This window comes from Sipha flava, unplaced genomic scaffold (assembly GCF_003268045.1).
Source record: "Sipha flava isolate LNK unplaced genomic scaffold, YSA_version1 43_pilon_pilon, whole genome shotgun sequence".
Taxonomy (NCBI): domain Eukaryota; kingdom Metazoa; phylum Arthropoda; class Insecta; order Hemiptera; family Aphididae; genus Sipha; species Sipha flava.
This window is the reverse complement of record NW_020273171.1, coordinates 2,611,746-2,633,502: the sequence shown is the minus strand read 5'-3', so window position 1 is coordinate 2,633,502 and position 21,757 is coordinate 2,611,746. Positions and strand designations below refer to the sequence as shown.

Sequence of the window (21,757 nt, the reverse complement as noted above, 5' to 3'; positions counted from 1 at the left end):
GCCACTTTATATACATTAAAACATTTTTCATCTCCACTTTAATAGATTTAAGGCGCTAAAAACAAAACAATTCCAAGGATATTATTCAATCAAATAATTTTAGTTACAAATCAGTTTTAACTAACCTGAAAATGTAAACTTACAATTACAGCACAAGAAATTACAGTATATCAAGGCATATTAACTTGTTATAATCTGAGAAATCTTATGCTGTTAAATGTTAATTCATCGAAACATACTACAAAGTAGGGAAACATAAATACATTTTTAACTAAAATTAAATTTTTTTGTAAGTGTGCTCCCGTGTATTTTATTATTAATAACATTTAAAACAAAAGTTATGCGAACATTGATAATATTATCAAGATTGGGTGTATATTATCGATTATACTTTTATTTTAGATTCTAAACAAAGAAATAAATTAATTGGTTGTACAGTATTATTATTTTTTTAATATTGTTCTAGCTTTAAAGTAATTTAAAAAAAATTTAAATTTAAAGCTCAATTTATTTATGTTCTAAGCCAGAGATACTCGAATATGAAATTATAGTAATACGGTACGATTTTTTTTAGACCTTAATTTATTCGTATTTATACATGTTTAAAATGTAATACTTTTAAAAAATGTTTTCAAAAGTATATTAAAAACCATTAATTTACAATACATATTAATAATTTATCTGTATTAAATAGTACATGATATGATAGTATATAATTTAAAAAAAATAATTAATTAATGATTTTGATTAAAGGCTTTGACAGTTTAAAATTAAATTTAGGGGGCCCCATGACAAAAAAGTTGAAGAAGCACTTGAATCTAGACAACAAAGTAAGCTGATAGTTCTTGAAATACACATAAAAAAATAATTATTATCCGACAAATGAATAAAAATAATGTTACACTTCATCTAGCAAATATTTATATTTATTTTATTAAAATAAGTAGTAATTAGTAAGCCATTTTTCTCAGAGTTATACACAAAGTAATCGTTCCTAAGTTTAATATTTTTTGATAAAATATTTATTTGTTAATTAAATATTTAATATCGCATGTCTTAAAATTGTATTCTATCACAAGCTAATTAAATAATTTATAACCTAATACATTTTTATAACAATTATTATTTATTATTATTGATCTTTTGTCTTATTGAAATTCTATTAATGGACTCAAAATCTCTCAATCTAAAGTGAGTCCAATGAGCAGCCCAATAAACAGTGACTAACAGCAATTAACACAGTGTATACAATTTTACTATCTCATATGGACAGTTTGTACTGTTCGGACTAACAGCTTTTATCTCGATTAAATTGTTCATCACTAAATGAATACCTTGTTGTTTTCCGTTAGTGTTGTTTCGAATAAATTACATGCTATACACATTTAATTAAGTTATTTATTGTATATTTACTCTAAAAAAATTAACATACAATTTTAAGTTAGATTCTGTTAATATGTTAAAAACTTGTTTTGGGTGTTGCCCCCTGCGCAATGGCGTTAGCGTAATTGCTATTGTAAATATAGTAAGTCGTTTAAACATTTTTAATATAATTAAAATGAGAAAAAGTCTAGATTGTATGAAATAATTATTTTTTTTTATATAACCCATGATGTACGCATGAGTATTTTATTTATAATTTCCAATTAACATATATTATAGTGTTAAGGTATTCAATATTATAATTATTATTATTATTATTATTTTTGTTGTTGTTGTTGTTATTATTATTATTATTATTATTATTATTATTATTATTATTATAAAACAATTTTATTCAAAAAATGGTAAGTAACAATTATGTATATCTGTTTTAAATCGTTTTTTAATAGTTAATATTTCTTAAATAGAAAATTAAATTCAAAAAATTAACTATGATAATGAAATATGGAGAAGTGTTAAATTCAACTACAGATGATTATTTATCTTAAAAATGTTTGTACTTAGATTTGGAATATCCTAATGCTGTTATTACATGTTAAACATCGTACTAATCAATACTCAAAAATAGACTTCGAAGAAAGGAACACGACATTATATGATGATGATAAAAAAGACTCTTTTCAAAGTACACAATGGCAAAAAATATCTGCTTTAACTGGTAAATTAATATCTAATTATATAAAAATAACTGAAAATTTTAAATATATAAGTTATAATTACACTCATTGTGTAAATGTACTATACTCAAGGGAATTAACATTATTATTGTCGAATTGGCTAACAGATATATTCATGGACTATATATTCATATTCGCTGCTAGCTGGATCGCATTGGAATTAATATCAAATATTGCTCTTAAACAGTCGACCTTCAAAGTAATTTTCAATTAATGTCTTCAAAAAATAATTTGTGACAAATGTGAAATAATGTGTTAATGATACTTAATTTTTGTTTCATATCATTTTACTCATTATAGCAAGCGCCACACAAAATCTATGTTTGGTTAACAGTTTATTCTGCAAATCTGTTATTTATGTTAATCCATTTAGCTTATTATATGTCAATAATAATAAAGCATTCAATTCGGTTGAATAACATAGACATAATGGGCGATGACTTTGGAAATTTTTATCAAGTATGTATCAACAATAAAATCAATCACAAAAAATTCAATTATCTGAGAAAATATTAAATATAAAACAGGGAAAATTAATTATATGCAATATTTATTCATATCCCTTATTCTTAAAAGCATTAATTACCTAAAAGTATTTTTAATTTTTTAACTCTGCACATGTTATAAAATGTATTCATAGTATTTAAAATAAAATAAATAAAATGCTATGTGAACTGTTGTTACTTAAATTTAATTTTTTTCAAGTCATATTACTTGTGTAAATTTTAATGCAATAATATTCCTTTACATTCAAAACAAAATGAAGCTAATATTTGAGGAAAATAGGTATTGAATTATTTAAATAGTATATCAAATTCGTAAGCGCAAATAACCCAAATTATTTGGACGAACTCAAGTCAAGGACCTCTATTAAATTGATTAAAAATTCATAATATAACATTTCTTATAGCAGGCTTAATACATAATCTGGGGGACTTGGCATTCATTTGAGGAATCTAAGCCCTCCCAAACCCCTTATATTTGTGCTAATTACCAAATTGTAACTCAAAAAACCAGGTCTATGATATTATTTAGAAAATTTGTATTCATTTTTTTTATAGTTTTAATTAAAAACTATTTAACAATATTCAAAAAACTACTAATATTGACTAAATTTATATACAGTATTTTTTATACTTATATTAAAATACTTGAATAACATATTTATTAGTAATTATTTGCATTAAAGTTCATGACATCAAATTGGTAAAAAACAAAATACCGTTTTTTAACAAATAAGCATAAGCATAACCACATAACTGAATACATTAATAATTATTATTTATTGTTTTCATCAGACATGATCGATTTTCTAATAAAATAGATACTAAATTATAGTAAAGTACCAATAATATCAGTTATATACATAAATAATGATCATATTTAAAAAATTATCATTACTTTTTTATGTATATTATAAAAATAATCGTATTAAATTAAATTTAGTGATTTTTATGAATATTGTTTCAGAAATTAATGTACATAATAATTATTTTGTTTGAAATTACTATTATCTACTCATACTACATCACAGAACATAATGAAAGGTTAAATACGCATGTACAACTCAAATGGAAATACATATCCAAAGGAAAAATTGAGTCTCAAGGTGTTGATATTGCTCATACATCAGCTTTCATGACTTCAACATCACGTCAAACTCAAGAAAGATCTAAATTACCACCGTACATAACCAATGTTCTACAGGATTAACTTAATTGAAAATATAACTCAATTAAATATAATATACAGTATAAAAATACATCAATAATAATTTCATGAAACCACTGAAATAAAAAATTATAATAAATTAAAACTGATCTGATCTCTGAATTCAATATACTATAAACATTTTGTTATTTTTCAAACATCAGCAATATATATTTATGTATACAGAACTGATTAAATGTTAATTTATATTTTATCAATGTATATATTTTAATTGAGTAATATACTTATACTAATTAGGCCTATTTGTTATTCAAATATAATGTAATCGTACTTTATTTTGAAAATAAATAGCATTAATTAATTAATAGTTCAATTGATACTCAATAGTATAAATTACGAGTATACTCACAGATTGTCTATTTGACTGGCACAGTTTATTATTCGTAAATTTGTTAATTTTTTATTTAAGTTATCTTTCGAATAATAAAAACCCTATATTATATTACTTATTAAGTATTTTTGTTTTTACATTTTAGTTCTTACTAATAAGTACACTTATTGTGCCAGTATGTTCATTACATATCATTATATATTGTATCTTCAGTACAGAAAAAATGGGTACCTTCAATAATCTAGCCCTTTTTTGAAAACGAACACTACTAAAATTCAATAATAAAAACAGAATAGTAAATGATAGTAATCTGTTTTGATTATTATACTGTCAGTTAAAATATAGTGTATAAAGTATTTCCGTAGGGGATGTAGAAAATAGAGACGAGTGGAAGTTTAGGACAAGGGTAGCCTATCTTAAATAGTTGGGATTAGTTGGGAATTAGTTGGAAGAAAAGCTAAAGAGTTGAAAAAGAAAAAGTTAAAATTAAATATATTATATAATAATTTACAACTAATAACTACATTACTTACTAATAGGATTAATGATTTTTATTATTATATCGGTGTTCTTATCTATTAATACATCCAAAGTATTAGGTACAAACTTCATATTTATATACGTTCATATATATTGCATGTAGGTATTTAATATTATAGTGTTGTCAATGGATATAATTAAATACGTATTTGAGTTGGAAAAATATTGTAACCGTATAATTGAACAATCAGTGTTCAGTAAATATAAATTATGTTATAACCGTTTACAAGAAAACACTTTTTCTCGGAACAGCCAGTCAATTTTTTTTTTTTCGAATAATTAACAATGTGAAGTTATGTAGTCTATATTAATTCTTCATTGTTGTCTCAAATTTTCCATGTATTACCTACATTAGCGTTTAGAGTTATCATGTTATATTCATGTTTTGGATGTTGTTCCATTCGTACCGGAATTAATTACATTACTTTTTTCAACATGGTAAGTCATAAATTATTATAACCATATAAGTCATAAATCTAAAATTAAAACTACCTATTTTATAAGTGAGTATTGTTCTATTTATTCAATCACCATATGGTATTCGTGAAATATGTATAAGAATTCAATTGCATAATACTATCACTTTCATTTCATCTTTATGAACATTTTTGCATTAAAAAAAAAAATTAGTGCATATTTTTGAAGCATATTTGTACTTTTTTAAGCGCATAAGTGCATGAATATTTAGTACTTTTTAAGTACATTAAGTTTCGAGCCCTAATAATAATATAATACATACTGTCTATTATATCATTTAATATTCATCAGTTATTATTTATTAAACCTTATGAAAATATTTCATATTTAATAAAAAATTGCGAAAATATGTAACCAAAATTTGATACCATCACCGTAAGATATATAATGGTATCACACATTTTCAAAGCACACTGTCTGGTAAAATACACGTCACGGTGTAGTGTGAACCCAGCTATACAGCAAGTAATAAATTAATAACAGTTTATTTACAACAAATCGAGTACCCACCTGAAGTTAGTCACGTCAATCTGGTAAAATGAATATTCTCTGATAAGGCAATACACTGTAAGTCACTTGTACGAAAAACAATTCGTAAACAGGCGTACTATAGTATATTTTAATGTTTAATCCGTAAGTAAAATCGTTGATACAATATAAAATTAATACAAAATTCCTAACTGATAACAAACAACGTATTCTATGCACTCAAGGACTATATGCCAATTCCAAGTGACAGTAGTACCATGGGTAACATTTGACGCTGTTTTAAGGATAATCGATTTAAAATATCTTCATTATAATCATTACATACGTTTGAAAAATATCATGAGCATTACCTTTATTCCACTGTGTGTTATGTAATGATGTACAATAAAAAAAATGTGGCGGCTAAAATGTCAGATGTGCAGCACAGGTTGCAAAGGCTGCACCCGTAGAACCACCTATGATCTTTAGATATATAAACTGATTCACCTATTTTATTCAGATTTGTTTTTTTATGAGTAACAGTAAATTTATTTCAAGTTCAAAACACTAATGCAGTAACATCATTCATCCTTATTTCTCATCTGACTCAGGAGTTTCCTTTTTTATTTATTTATAATAACAAATACACACATATTAATGTTCCAAAGTTAAATTTATTTTGATTCTAAAGTCAAATTACATAATAAAATAATAGTATTTTATAGTACTTACGTTTCTTGAACCCTTTTCGTGATACCCGATTTAGCTTTTTTACCAATCATTATAGTAGAAATTAATTTATAACGTTAGTGATTGGATGATGGTGTGATGACATTAATATAATTTAAACAAATAATCGTAATTGGTAATTAAATAGTCATCGAATAAATATGAATAATTATAGACAGTGGTCGAAATGGCTCAAGATAAGTGGAGGGATGCCTTATAATTCAGATTTTCTGATATCATCATAATATTCTTCACACCTTATCTACCTATAATATTTTTTTTACTTTTTTTATAGTTCACATAAAGTATATTATCTTAGTCCGTGGCTCTAAATACGGGTATAATACGAGTTGAGAAACGGCTTATACTAAACAACACGATAAACCGGATGCCCGGGCTTGAATATTAAAAACAATTATTTTCACTGAAAAAAAAAATGTCTTATATATAAATATAAAAATGATAAGTATATCATTTTAAAATACAAGTCTTAGGAGGAACACGTTATTCTAGACAAAACAAGTAGAGGGATGAAAACTGTAAATACAAAAAAGTAGAGGGATGCCATCCCTCCGTATCCCCCCCCCACTTCGAGCACTGATTATAGATTGATATATGATAAATTGTGTTATAAATTTTAAATTTACAACAAAACATGTCAAATTGTCCATAATCAATGGACAATATGATATTGTAATCATAATACGATTCTACACGGGAGATGAGAACTTGAATAATTTATATTTTCTTATAACCGTGACTAATTTCATTTTCAATTTTTGTATTTTAAGAAAAAAATCTAGAAATTTAGAAATTAAGAAACTAGAAAAAATGATTGGTCTGTCGATGATTTATATATTTCATAATATTGAACTGTCTGAAACGAGTATATAAATATTATAAAATTTATTGTCAAATTATTTATCCAAGACTTCGCGTAATTATGTAAGTAAATGGAAATCTATTTGATAGAATGTATAAATACGGACGACCCGGATACCGATTGATGCCTCAAAAAATATAGACATCTTATCCACATCCACACTAAATAGTAGTTATGATTACATTTTGAAAATTAATAATAATATTATAAATTTTTATATAGTTGTGGATCACAATAGCGATGATGATCAATTTCATAGTCCGTTCAACACTCAATGAATTCCACCATGAAATAAGAATAGAGCAAACGCCGCAAACGTTCAATGACCAACAAGATTCTAATGAAACTGTTCAACTGACGAATCTAAATTCTACGACCGATATTTTAGATTTGCTTGGTGAACCAACGCTATTAATGAGTGTTAAGTATTTTATGTTTGTTCTAAAAATATTTCACGGTAAACAGGTTATAATGATTTGATTTAATTGACCTTTACTATGTAAGTTATTCAATGATAATCAATCGATCGCATGACTGACGACATAATTTTATTATTTATTTATTTTAATTATACATTAATATTGAATGATGTAACAGATTTGTTCCTGGACTACATACTCATAGTAAGAACGGCATTTCATGTAATGGAATTCTACTTAAACGTGAGCTTGAAACAATCATCATACACAGTGAGTACACAAGCATTGGTTCCAAGTTATTCAAATTAATTACTAAAAAGATAATTTGCAGCAAATATATATATTCCTAACACTTTTTCAATCTAGTTTATCTTAATACAATATAATAGCTACTACATTCTCCTTGACAATAAAACGATTTTCACGAAAATAAAAACCGAATACAGTTTTTGATTAAATAATCACTTAGACGCGGACCCGTGCGGCAGCCGTCATCGAAACGTCTGTCCCTCCCGTCCATCAATTGACAGGGGACGCAAACGGTCGCGACGTCCGCACAGCAACATTATCGAACCGGTCCGTTATGGCCTGTTCTTTCCCAACCGCGTACGAGAACACCTCTGCGCAGTGCCGCAAAAACCGGGTGTGCAGTGTGCCGCGCACACGGGCCCCAAGGCTTACATACATTTGGGGGGCCCTAGTCCCAGCCTAAAATAAACTACACTTTACCAACACATAATTATTTAATAATATTACATTATTATTTTATAATAAAAAGAAACTTTTTTTAAAATTCAGGTAAGGATGTTATAATATTTTAGAGTAATTTAATATTTATTTAACAATGAGTCCATTGAGTATTTGAGTAGACATACAACATACCAACCTAATTTACTTAATTAAATTTACTACATAAATATGTAGTGAAGTATAATATACAACAGTCGTAGATATTTAATTTGATATACATATGTACATATATCATACACTAACTGATGTGAAACGTGTTTTAAAACCTAAAAAATTGATACTTATAAATAAGACGTACAACAAAAATTAATCCTAGGAAGAGGCCTATTATAATTACTACCTTCTACTACTACGCATACTACCTTCAGCTCCACTGATCTTTTTATTAGTGTTATTTTTATTATATGATTATTGTACGTCGTGCTGAAGACATCCCGGCCCACGACAACTTCTATTATTATTTATTATATATTGTAACATTACAATAAATTATGCGTTACCCTACGAGTAATACATAATTTTCGCACAATTTGATAATATAAATGGCAAATTTATTTTGCTATCATTAGACTTAGGGACTTATAGTTCTAAAAAATACACAGATATGCATGCAATTATGCTTATATATGCAATATATGCATTATAATATGGATTTATATGCATTAAAAAAAAAAAAAAAAAAAATGACCACATAGTACACAAAATAAAACGTGTCCATCGGATGTAAATGTATCTTTAAACTCCGAAATAAAACTTTGTAGTCAGCTACTTGCAGACTACTGAACTTTCGGCTTTACACAATGTTACAAAATATACGTGTACAATGTTTTACGTATGATTCGACGCTGTGTGAATGCGAGACGCAATAACGACAAATAATAATCCACTGAACTCAAACAAATAATCTATTATTCTAATCGACTATTATCTTTATCGACATCCGGTCGATATCCAACAGGTTTACGGTCGATACAGGTTTATAGTATTATTTATACTTGCACAAAAATTTTAACGAAAAATGAGAGGTAGTTTGCAGATAGCATAATACTGGACCGGAATGGGACATTTGGGCGCGAGTCAAGTGGACGCCAGGACATCTGGGCGCTAAATAATTAATACTCTCTTACATTTATTTTCTACTGGTATTTTATAAATTAATTTGGTAATTATACGCAATGCCTCTTAAATATTCGACAGTGCTTCTGTTATTATAATCGCGAACAACTGTTAAAATACGTTGATCGGCATCACTGTACTTTTTCAATTTCACTGGGGGGTTGTGTCCAGCAATAAGATGCTCATAGTGGAAGTCACGATTGGTTTGCACTTTTCGTAAACCGTCTATAAGCTTCTAGATTGTAGGATGATCCATACCTAATTCCGTCTGAAGGCAGCGATGAGCTGCTTCAGCGTGGTTATTAGTTTTGTCCTGTTGGTTTAACGTTCTGTTATAGACATTCTACATTTCGCGAGGAAACAAAGGCTGTCTTCGTCTATTACCTCTCCTGTTTATTCTTTCGACGTAGTTGTCTTCAAACCAGTCTAAAATTGGTTGCACATAATTTGATAGGTAATCAGATAATGATAATAAAGCATTATCTATGTCTTCAATTGGAATAAACGCCAATGCTATATCCATTTTTGCATACAACGAAAAGTTGAGTTCATTGTTATATCGATTTATTAGGCCTAATTCACCCAATTTTTTTTCATATTTTTTGCCAAATGAAAAAAACAACCATGAATTTCTGCAGTAGGAAATATTTCTGAAACATGTTTGAAAGCAGCCATTTCAGAGTCACAAGTGATAGACTTTGAATCGAAGTTTGATGGCAGTAATACTTTAATCATGCCAAACAATTTGTCGTAAGTATCTCTACATTTATTTGGCAAAAGTACGTGGAAAACAGGGTGAACGCCTCCAAATTGTTTTGCTAGAGTAGCATAAATTTGTTTAAATAAATTTGGTGCAATTTTAAATGTCCCATCTATAAAAAATCATCACAGGTGCTTGCTATTTCTAGGTTCCGTTGACGGCAGAAAGTTAGGATTATTTCAGTACCCGGACAACTATCAGCAAGCAGAAAGTTTTCAAAGTTTCCAGGTTCCGATTAATATATTTTATAACATTCATGAATTTCAAGATCAGCCAGAGTTGTAGGATTTTACGGAGCTTAATTAATTTCATTGCGTTTCCTACTGATTAACTTCTTTAAAGCTTGTTGGTTGGGAAGAGCTCCTTGACAAACGACATCAGTATTTTGGGTATATTCGTTGATTACTTGGCACGTCGATTCTTGTGTTTCTAGAGCCCTTATCTTAATTTTTTAACGATTTTGTTTGTTGTCACTTCAGTTGCAGATGGTTCGTGGTTATGCAAATTTATAGATTCTACGATTTTGTGATTAACTATATGCACGCGCGTTTTACAATGCCGTTTTTGTTCGCATCTCCAAATTTCAGTTTTTTGGTCTGCAAACAGTTAAATATGTACAAAAATTCGTTTACATAAAACTTTTCATGATTTCGCTGTGACGTGATGTTTTCCATGTTGAACGTTGTATGGACTGTAAACTACTGCTTCGAAAACTAAATATGATCTACCTGTAAGCACAATCATTATCCCCATATTATTTTTATTGTTTTGTTATCGTATTAGTTCGCACCGCGTTGTTAGCTATAGATATATCATATTATACTATTACCTTTTATAGATATTAGATGTAATAGTATTTTATTGAATTACCCTCGCACGCATACCTCACCATACAGCGAGATATGAGCAGTGGTCTATATCTGTCACCGGCTGACCTACTCGCACATAACACAGAGAAAACACGAGTTGGTTCCCAATTTATTTGATTGCTAAAAATAAGCACGTGTTGGGTCTGTGGTGTTATTTGATAATACTCTTACTAATCTTATACTCTTCAGTAATATTTTATCTTATCTTAATAAAACCTATAATACGTAGTAACCGATCAGTTGTCAACGGATAACATATTGTAACTCGACAGCAGTGCAATTTTTAATAAGTTGACTAGGCGACACAAATGCCCAGTGATTATATTCTGTCGATAGTATTTTGAAAGATTGGGCAAAATTATGCGAAGCGGACGTAAGATATCATCAATAATTCATCATATATATCGTACTATCATCAATGATGATTCATCATACTGTGGTATTATACGTTGACTGCTTTGAGTTTTCACATTTTTTTTTTTGTCACCCAGTGAAAATTACATAAAAAATGCACTGCTTGCCAATATGCTTGCACAAATAGCTGTAAAAATTGTGATGCAAAATAAATAATACACATTACACATAACACAACTCTCGCGCCTACTTGTTCCCGTGTCGAGTTGGCTGTACCCAGTTGGCGACGTCCACTTGTCCTAGACCGTACTGGAAGTATTAAGTCTTTTTAGTACATTTTTTTTCGATCGGTTGAAATATGTAAATATGTTATATGTATCTATAGTTTTTAATTATAATAATAATAACAAAATTTGAAACATTTGTCAAAATATACAAGAATATGCACATTCAAATTGTATACCTGATATCATGGGACCGAGAAACGATTTTATTTCGTACTTTACTATATTTAACAATAATTAAAAAAAGTATGCGAATGCTTGAAGTCCCTAAGCCTAGTTAACATCTACAAAAAAATTAAACATGATTTAAATATTAAACTATTCATTTTGTCTTTTTTTTTTTAATTTACAATTAACTAATTATACTTAGAATTAAATTTTTTTCTTCTGAAAATGTATCAATTACATATCGTATGGTCAATGTATACATTAACTGGTTGTATTACTATATATTTTTTATTTTTTTTTTAAGGCTTCAAATACATAGTTTAATAGCCCACAGTGGCTTGTACATTTGGAGTTACATTGTCAAATTTTATTTATGAACATTTTTTTTTTTCTAAGTGCACTACACCTTATTACTTATCTCTTATCTTATATGTTCGCTGTGAGTTCAGCTATTTTTGAAGTCTCTAATTGTTTTCTTTTCCGGGGCCGAACGCTACTTTCGGTAAGATATATTATTTATATTTGATTTTGTTCGGGAGTTCTGATAAGTGGGGCATTCTAAGAATGCGTGTTTATCTTATTATTATATATATATATATATATTATACGTATATTTTTACCCAAAATAATTCAAGTTAACACGTTGAGTGCCAGTGTATTTATGATGCGCATATAGTAAGTTTCCGCGCCAAAACTGAGCCGCGACGCCGTCGGTCGACTACGTGTCGACACCGGTTCCGCGCGCCGTGCACCGTAAAATTGTTATTTAAATATTATAAAAAAAATTATTTTCTGTACGAATATATACTATATTATCAAGGTTATTTTTTTAAAAAGTAATCAATAATTTATTGCCACACTAATTAATTTTAAAATTTTAAAAAAAACAATCAATAAAATGTAATAAATACAAAATTTACATGAAAAACAAAATTATTTACGTATAATATTAGCTGTTAAAAAATAAACAGATTTTTAATTTTTGGAAAATAAAACGAATCATTAACATAATATTAAATTAATTATAATTATGTAAAAATATGAATGTAGAGTGTACCATAGTATGCGAACATAAATATAGGTACATTTATTGTTATTATACATCCGAACAAGATACACTCTGTAGATTATTAAAATAAACTAATACTATTTCGTCAGAATATTATTAACAACGAAAATAATATGATATCAATATATTATCGGAAATAGCACAGCCGCGTAATCGGTATTGCCGTCGCCGTCGTCATCATTCGGGAAAAATTAATTAAAACTCGCTAAAAATAGCTACGCAAAATCCAAATATACCATTGAAATCACGACATCCTACTGAATAACCACATAAAAATATTGAAACATTGCGTCTATAACCGATCAAATAATACACCCATAAAGATATACATAACATTTGTCGACTACACGTCGACAGCGGTCCCTGAGACCGTGTGACAGTTGTCGACTACGTGTCGACCGTGGCATTGAACGTGTTAAATTTATTCATATAATATTATAAATCAAATATTACCTTAAATCTTTCACAAAAATCTACTTTAATGTCAATTTTTACCCGTCAGTCGTCAATTGTTTAACAGACAAATATTTCATAAAATATTTCTATTTACTAAATTACAGATGCTTAGTTTACACCAAAACCAAATTTAATACTATTTGCAATGTAAAAGAAAATAAGATAGCAGTGTCAGACTCAACACATCGAGAGTCTTGTTATAAATATTATTAATATAGTACTTACCATCTCATCGACAATAAATCATTTTCCAGAAAAAATTAATGTCTCTAAAAAATAGTCGAAAACAAACCAAACATTATATCTAAAAGTCTTCAGTGAATAATTACGTATAAAAGTGGAATCATTTCTTTGATGTTAATCTTATTATTTATTGTTATTTATCAAGCCCAAATTTTCCGCTCTAGGTTTAAGCCAAAATCCTCCTCTGTGCATGATATCGTCCCCAATAGTGCAGCGAAAAAAACATTATAAAATTATACATATCACAGTGTACATAATGTGTTATTAATCACAAATTTCGGTAAAGTGAGCTTGTATTTTCATAATCTTGTTGCCATTTACACTATACTCATTATGAACAAATTTAGTACCTTAATGATAAATACTGACCGCGCTAGAGGAAAAATTTGTTTTATGCGTGTTCTTATGGTACAGAACTAAATTTAATTACATAATTATATATACAATTATATATTAAGTACATAATCTTAACCCAGTCTAAAATTTTTCTTTCTTAGCAGCAGTAAGTCTTAAAACTCAAGTGTCTGATTATTTTAAATACATACCTTTCTCGCAACCATCTCAAGCTAACGAAGAACGTGCTACATCGTTTAAATAATTATTACGTGTCGTTACATTGCTTTACAAGAATTTCTTTTATACTGTACAAAATTATTTACAAACATTGAGTTATCTAAAACACACGATACCAATAGAAAAGTTATTTATTCTAAATCATCAAATAGTTCAGACTATTAAGTGTCCCATTTGTATTTCAATTACAAACAACAATCAAACAATGTCAAAATGTAATCATTACACTTGACTGACATACAAACGTAAATAGTATTTAAAAAATAACTGTGTGTACAAGTGCAAGTACAATACCGTAAATTAAAAGCCCCTGATCCAGAGATTCCCGCAGATATGTATCTTAACGGTGGTCAGGTGAAGCGAAAAGTTGTTGAGTATCTAATATGAGTCGGGACCGGCTTTATATAAAAAAACTTCTCGTTTACTTACGTAACTAACTTGAAAAATCTCAAGGATGCAATGACTTCTACTGCCTCCTCCCTCCGGGTGTCACTGCCCAGAAAGGCACATGTTCTTCGCTCGAAACTAAGATTTGATACGCATTTAATAATAACGTATATAACGTCTTTAAATTTCATTTTTTCTTATAATTTATAAATATATATTTATTTATTGCTTACTGATAAGTTATAAATTTATTGGTGTCCCAAATAAAAAAATACTCATTGGTTTATTTTCAATAGGTTTCACCTCAACGGATTTATGCTTGGTTAGTAATTTACTACTTCAATTTGGGTGAAGCAATAATTGTTCAATGTATGGAAATCGGGAGGCCTTCGTTTTCGATGGATTTTTTTAAGTGTTCGGTTTGTAGAACGTATTGCAATTTGAGTATCATACTCGTATATACAGTGACGTATTTATAAGTGGAGGTCCGAATTTTTACCCCTTCCCAATTACACATACAATACAATATATATATAAAGTTTATAAATTATCTATTTTCTATATAAAGTTGAATTAATGTTAAAAAAGATTAAACTTCGATCAGAAAAAAAAATGTTTAATACATAATTTACTTATTTTTTACTAACAATTAAAACCATTACTGTTTTTCATAATGAATCCCATAATATGAATAGTAAATGCCGTGATTTTAATTTTTTTAATTTGGCGAACATTTTAAAGAAAAGTAATATTATTTATAATTTATTTTATAGTTTTAACATTATTATTGATCCACCATAAACATATTATACACATAATACATATTAAATACCTTTATTTATAATTATTTATTTCAGGAGTTCTTCCATATTATAGTTATTGGAGTTGAATCATACGTTGTCCAATCATATTACAATCAACAGAAATTGGCTGCTGTAGACAATTATGTTGCTTTAAAATGGAAATATCTTCCGGAACCTAAAATGAAGTTTAACAAATCAGCCAACACAACAACAATAACAACGATGAGATGTGATCTACCACAAGACGAGTCTGATTACATTCCAATATTTGTAAAAAACATTAAAAATTGTAATCATTAAATTAAAACTTACAGTTATTTCCATTTGATTTAATTTCGGCTTTCTTAAAAATGCTGACTAAATTATGAGAAGAAGAATCGGCTACAAGTAGTCAATTTTTTTTTTTTGCTTTCTCGTAAACGAAGTACCGCCATTTTTTTTTTCTTGGTCCATTTCTAAGATGTTATTGTAGTTATACAAAAAAGTTTCGCACACGAAACGATATACGAATACACACGTTACAAGTTACAACAGTTGAGAGAAGAAATCGCAGTAATTCGCACAAATTAATTAATTCCACAACGCGTCGTTGATGAGCGCGTGGAGGCACCATAGATTCACAATAGATGATTGATCTATGGAGGAACCGACAAGTGTAGTGTACCTTACCAAGACGCTTAAATCAACTCCACGGGTCGTACATATTTGATAAGAAAGCTGATAAACCAAAAATTAAAAAAAAAAAACTTAAAAAAATATATAGGTACTATTATATAGGTATATATGAAAACTTAATGCATAAGTTTGTTGTAACGGCTCATAGGAGTATCAATGGCGAGCCAATTGTCAACAATTTTTAAGTTAGAGGTGCTGTTGCACACTCTGCCCCACCCTAAATGACGCCCCTGAATAAATTTAAACCATACGCGAAAGAAATAGTAGGTGAATACCAGTGCGGCTTTAAACCAGGAAAATCTACAGTCGACCATATGTTTAGGCGAAGAGAGCTAATAGAAAAACATTACGAGTACAATAAGCCATTGCACCTACTATTTATAGATTTTAGACAGGCATACGATTCTATCAAGAGAAAAACACTGTGAAAAAACATGGAAAAGTTTTTTTTCACTATAATCTCTAAACAATTTATGTATTTTTGCACTATGTTTATCCATGTTCAATGTTCCATACGTATTCGATATACGCATAAACGTTTGAACAGATATGAGTAGGTACAGAGTAAAAATGATAATATTGTATTCAATTTGTAAGTATTAACGAATATTTACTTAATATAATAATTTTCTTGATATGAACTATATTATAACTTGGCTGTATAATTAAAACGCCATGGTATTTCAATGAACCATTTTACAAAATTGTTCTACGGGATACGCTCTGTTTTAATTCCTTAAGAAAACATGTAAAGTGAAGGTTTTGGAGACCCTACGTGGCGACAAAAACAAGTATTGCATGACGGGCTTCAAAACTCTACGTAGCACTATATTCAAAACTGAATTTTTTGTCTTGGTGCTTAACCTATTAATGTTATTATTTAATTGAGTAAATTGAAACGTTTCATGTTCTTTGTTTATCATCATGATATCATTATTCATTACTAATCCTTACATGTTTTATTCCGAAAAAATATTTTATTGATAGTCTATCGTCCATAAATATTAAATATTTAAATATATAGGTAACCATAATTTTTTAAATATTATGAAGTCGGCAAATTTAATCAGTTGCCCTACCCTTTCAAAAGTTGAAATGACGCCCCGGCCCTTTGCTTCACTTAGTAAGTAGTATCTAAATAGTATAATCTAATATCCTAATATCTCATCCTAAGCATGATTCAGTTGATTCGTTTAAAATCAAATAAGTACAATCAGGTAGTTAAATTTTATAAATATTCAAATATAACTTTTAATAATATTATGGACTGTAAACTATTATTGATTTTTTAAGCTATATCTGTTCATAATATTATTTAAATTAGTTTCATGCGTTTAACATAGTGTTATGTTGTTAAAATTCCAATTCTATATCTAATCAGTACAAAGCCTTTAACTAATAGTAATCAATAAAATAATATATTTTACATCGGTAGCTTCTATCTTTCATCAGCACAACAGCAAAGACCAAAGGTCATAATATTACAGTTCTATTATGCTTAATGTTAGTTATTAATAGTTTACACTCTGATAGTAACTTACTAATTTAAATGGTATTTTTATGCAACTCAAGTTAATACTTAATTTACTGTAGATCAGTTGATCTTAAAATCGCTTTACTGTGCATCAAATCCAAGGATTTAAAAGTAAATATGCTTACGTCGTGTTTTGGTTTGTCACTGCGAACGGGAACGAATATTATAGCAATTGTTAATTCAGTAAGTTAAAATGTCTGTATTATTTTAAGCTTTAAACACTATGTGAAAATAAATATTAATAACATTAATTATAGTAATAACAATAAGTAAAATCATTTTCATTTTTTATTTATTTTCCAATAGGTGCAACCCATCTTAATAATTATTATAAATTGTTTTATTATAAAAAAATTTAATATAGGTATGGCTATAAAATATATTCAATGTGACATATTAGAAGATTATAATTATTTTCTTTCAAATTGTCCCACTCTCAAGATGTTTCTTTTTTGTTAAAAATTTAAATTCTCGAAAACAGTGCGAGAAAAAAAATTAATTATCTTTCAAATGAATTCATACCATTGAATACTATGTAAATGATAGTTAGTCTAGGGATTGAAAGTTGAGGTGTTTAAGTTAATACTTACTAGTTATTTATGATTTTAAACGTTCTTGAATATCCTACAAATTATGCATTGCACTTGTAATTAGATTCTCAATATTTGGCAAGACTACAAAATACATTTGTGTTTAGCCGTCATAAGATAATCGGCCGTGAACGGAAATAACTTTGGACCACAGATATCTAGACGACTATACTACCTACATACAAGGATGGATATCTGTATCCTGAATTAGAGAAGTCTTAACCAGAGTTAAATTTTTGTTGAGATAATAAATACTTGTATACCTACTCATACTTTGATAATTATAATACCTAGGTACTGTAGAAACCAAATCTGTTATATATTTTTAACCAAAATATTTTAGCCAACTATAAAAATCGATGCAGTTTATAAAATCATATACTCGATAAAACCAAAATATTTTTATGGATCTCTAAATTTTTTTCATAAAAATTAATTTTTAATGTTGTTACATAAACATGAAAAATATTTCTTGAAGACAATCAGATTAGGTTTATTATTAAGGGGATCCTAAGTGATTAAATTAAATTAGGTTAAGTGATTATTATAGGTTTATGAGTGGGAGAATATAAACAAATGTGTATAATAATCCAATATTAATTTTGAAAAAACATTTGATTTCAGTCACCTATTTTCTATGTTTTGTAGAAATTTATTTTATTTTTTATTTTTTTATTTTTATATATATTTGATCCTCTGAAGTAAAAAATTAATTTTGATAAATAATTGACCAAACTAACACAACTAAATACTTATAGTATTGTCAACCAACTAAATAGACTGATGTTTCGGAACTTTGAAATCGTATTAAAAAAATTATACTTATCAAAGCTTGGTTTTCAACATTACAAAAGTAAATATATAAATAGCAATATATAAATGAACTTATTTAAAACATGCAATTTCTTAAAGTTTAAATATCAGCTAAAAAAAACGATTAGTAAGATATCACATTTTATAGTTAGGATGGTTTTTAAAATTATTTGTAAATTCAAAACATGAGGTAGGTAGGTACCTACCAATCTGAATTAGGTACCATTAAATTAAATTATGGTACTTTGTCAAACGATATGTTTACATCATAATTATGGCACCTATAGTACTCATGCAGTCCAATTACATTTTAAATTTCAAATGAACTAACAATGTTTCTAGAAGTTATGTATAATTAATAATTATAAGTTCAAAATTATTCGTTATTAAAGAATTAATCATATAAATATGAGTTTGAATGGAACTCACAAATTAACCTTTCAAAAATAATATATTATATAGGTATATGTAAAAAATGGATTAAAATAATATATATATATATTAAAATACAATGACTAACAACTAGTTATATAATATAAAACAATTGTTGCACTTACAAAATGCAAATGCTAAATTACCTACTTTACCATCTGTATTCTTATTAAGTCATTGTTAAGATCAATATACATACATATATATATATATATATATATATAGACTTTAATTATCTGACATTAATAAAATATTTTGTTTTTAGATTACTTCAATTTTTTATATTATTTTTAATGTCTGGGAATTCAACAGAAGTTTTGGATATTCGGAGCTACATTACAGAAATCAAACTATGTTTTTAGATGGTATGCACATTACAGTTTAATACTAACACTTAATTATAGTACCTTTTTATATAATTATATATTAGTTATAAATATAGATGAATGTGATACATTTAAATAATATTTTAAAGAAAATTATATAATTAATTAACGTACTTAAATCATCTATAGAAGTTCAAATGTTTGACAAAAGTTTAAGAACCTTTTTAATAAAAATGAATTAAGTTGATTTTTTCTACTTTAAAAAAAAAAATCTAAATCAAAATCGAGCATAGGTAACTATTGTCAATTTATTAATAAAAACAGGTTTACAATTGACACTAATACGATTATTATTATTATTAACCCTGCGTTACAATGAACTAGTTTTATCATTATATCTAATATAATGTGTGCTTTTAGATATGCTTGCATCCGTTAATATGTAATTATTATATATTTGTAAATAAAGTAATATAAATAATTTAAATAATTATTTTTATTTATTAGAATTAATAATGACATTTATTTTATGACTAAATTTATAATAATAATTTATGCTTTTAGTAAATACATTTCAAGACTTTATATTAATATTTTAACCTAATGTAATATATGAATTTTTGTTCTAGAATTGTTTTTTAATTATATCACATTATTATTTATGCTTTCTGGATTTATTTTGTTATTTGCAAATTTTGGCTTAAAACAAGCAACAATAAAAGTATGTAATTCAAATTAATTGTATTTAAATATTAAACTATAAACATTTTTTTCTTATAGAATGAAACACATAAGATCTATCTTTGGCTTTTGGTTAGCTACGTTCAACTTGGTACAATCCTTACAATTGAGATTGTTATGACCTTCAGATACAATATGGTTATCCTAGACACAATTAAACTGATAATATGCTTTATATTAATTGATGGTAAAAATTATATAGTTTTACTTATCAATAATGTTATAATATAATAATAATAATTATTATTATATTATATTTATAAATAGTACATCTAAAATCATATTTTATCCAATGAATAAAATCTTAATTATTGTTACAATGCAGAACGAATTTTTTTTTTTTTAGCTATTCTAGTGTTCCAGCTACTGATTGTCCATTCATTTTATTATGAAGAGAAATTAGTTGAAGAGAATAATTACAGTAAATTACGTTCCGAATTAACATCCCAACTACAAGAAGAAAATCTTGATGAATTTCAAAACGTGGAGCTATAACATATAAGCCACATATATTAGGTACTTAAAATGTTTTCATTATTTATTTTTACAACAAACAAATAGTTATACTTACATAAAGTATAACAACAATACTATGAAAATTGAAATTAAATAATTTTGATTTAATTAAAATGTATTTCTTCAATTACCTTAAAAGTACTATTTCCTTTATAGGAATTTGGAAATTATGAAGAAATTAATTAACTTATCTCATTTTATTTATTATTTTATTGGAAATCAAGCAAAAAAATTATATACTTTAATCCAAATTTCTTTGAAAAAATGTTTATATTGTATTACATTATCTGTATATTTATACATTTGGGACATTAAATAAATTATTTATAGAATTATTATCATAAATCAATATAATAGTTTTTTACATGATATAATAAACTATATTATGTAATAAATTTTTATATCTACATCAATTTATTATATCGAATATAATAGTTTTAAAGTTCATTTTAGAACTCTACTCTAAAATTGTTGCGTTACATCTCATAATTTTTAATATTATACAACCAACAGCTTTTTTGTTTTGGTCAGAAATCTAAATATTTCAAATGGAAAAGAAAGAGAAATAATAACAAGAAAAAATTATACTATTTTTTTATT

The 21,757-nt window shown here is 27.0% G+C and overlaps 2 protein-coding genes across 2 annotated transcripts; both read left to right on the top strand.

Annotated features, from left to right (window-relative positions):
• The first annotated feature begins 1,133 nt into the window (after nucleotides 1-1,133).
• LOC112689407 lies at nucleotides 1,134-15,858 on the top strand. The gene is made up of 10 exons (XM_025563101.1): nucleotides 1,134-1,525; nucleotides 1,948-2,101; nucleotides 2,228-2,319; nucleotides 2,421-2,579; nucleotides 3,591-3,830; nucleotides 5,014-5,160; nucleotides 7,502-7,700; nucleotides 7,877-7,968; nucleotides 15,024-15,146; nucleotides 15,585-15,858. The coding sequence occupies exons 1-10, from the start codon at nucleotides 1,457-1,459 to the stop codon at nucleotides 15,828-15,830; spliced, it is 1,521 nt and encodes a 506-aa protein (XP_025418886.1). The 5' UTR covers nucleotides 1,134-1,456; the 3' UTR covers nucleotides 15,831-15,858.
• Nucleotides 15,859-17,683: 1,825 nt separating this feature from the next.
• LOC112689347 lies at nucleotides 17,684-21,271 on the top strand. Its single transcript, XM_025563013.1, has 5 exons — nucleotides 17,684-17,922; nucleotides 19,840-19,939; nucleotides 20,530-20,621; nucleotides 20,681-20,828; nucleotides 20,988-21,271. Exons 1-5 carry the CDS (start codon nucleotides 17,857-17,859, stop codon nucleotides 21,134-21,136), a joined length of 555 nt encoding a protein of 184 aa, XP_025418798.1. The 5' UTR covers nucleotides 17,684-17,856; the 3' UTR covers nucleotides 21,137-21,271.
• Nucleotides 21,272-21,757: the final 486 nt, after the last annotated feature.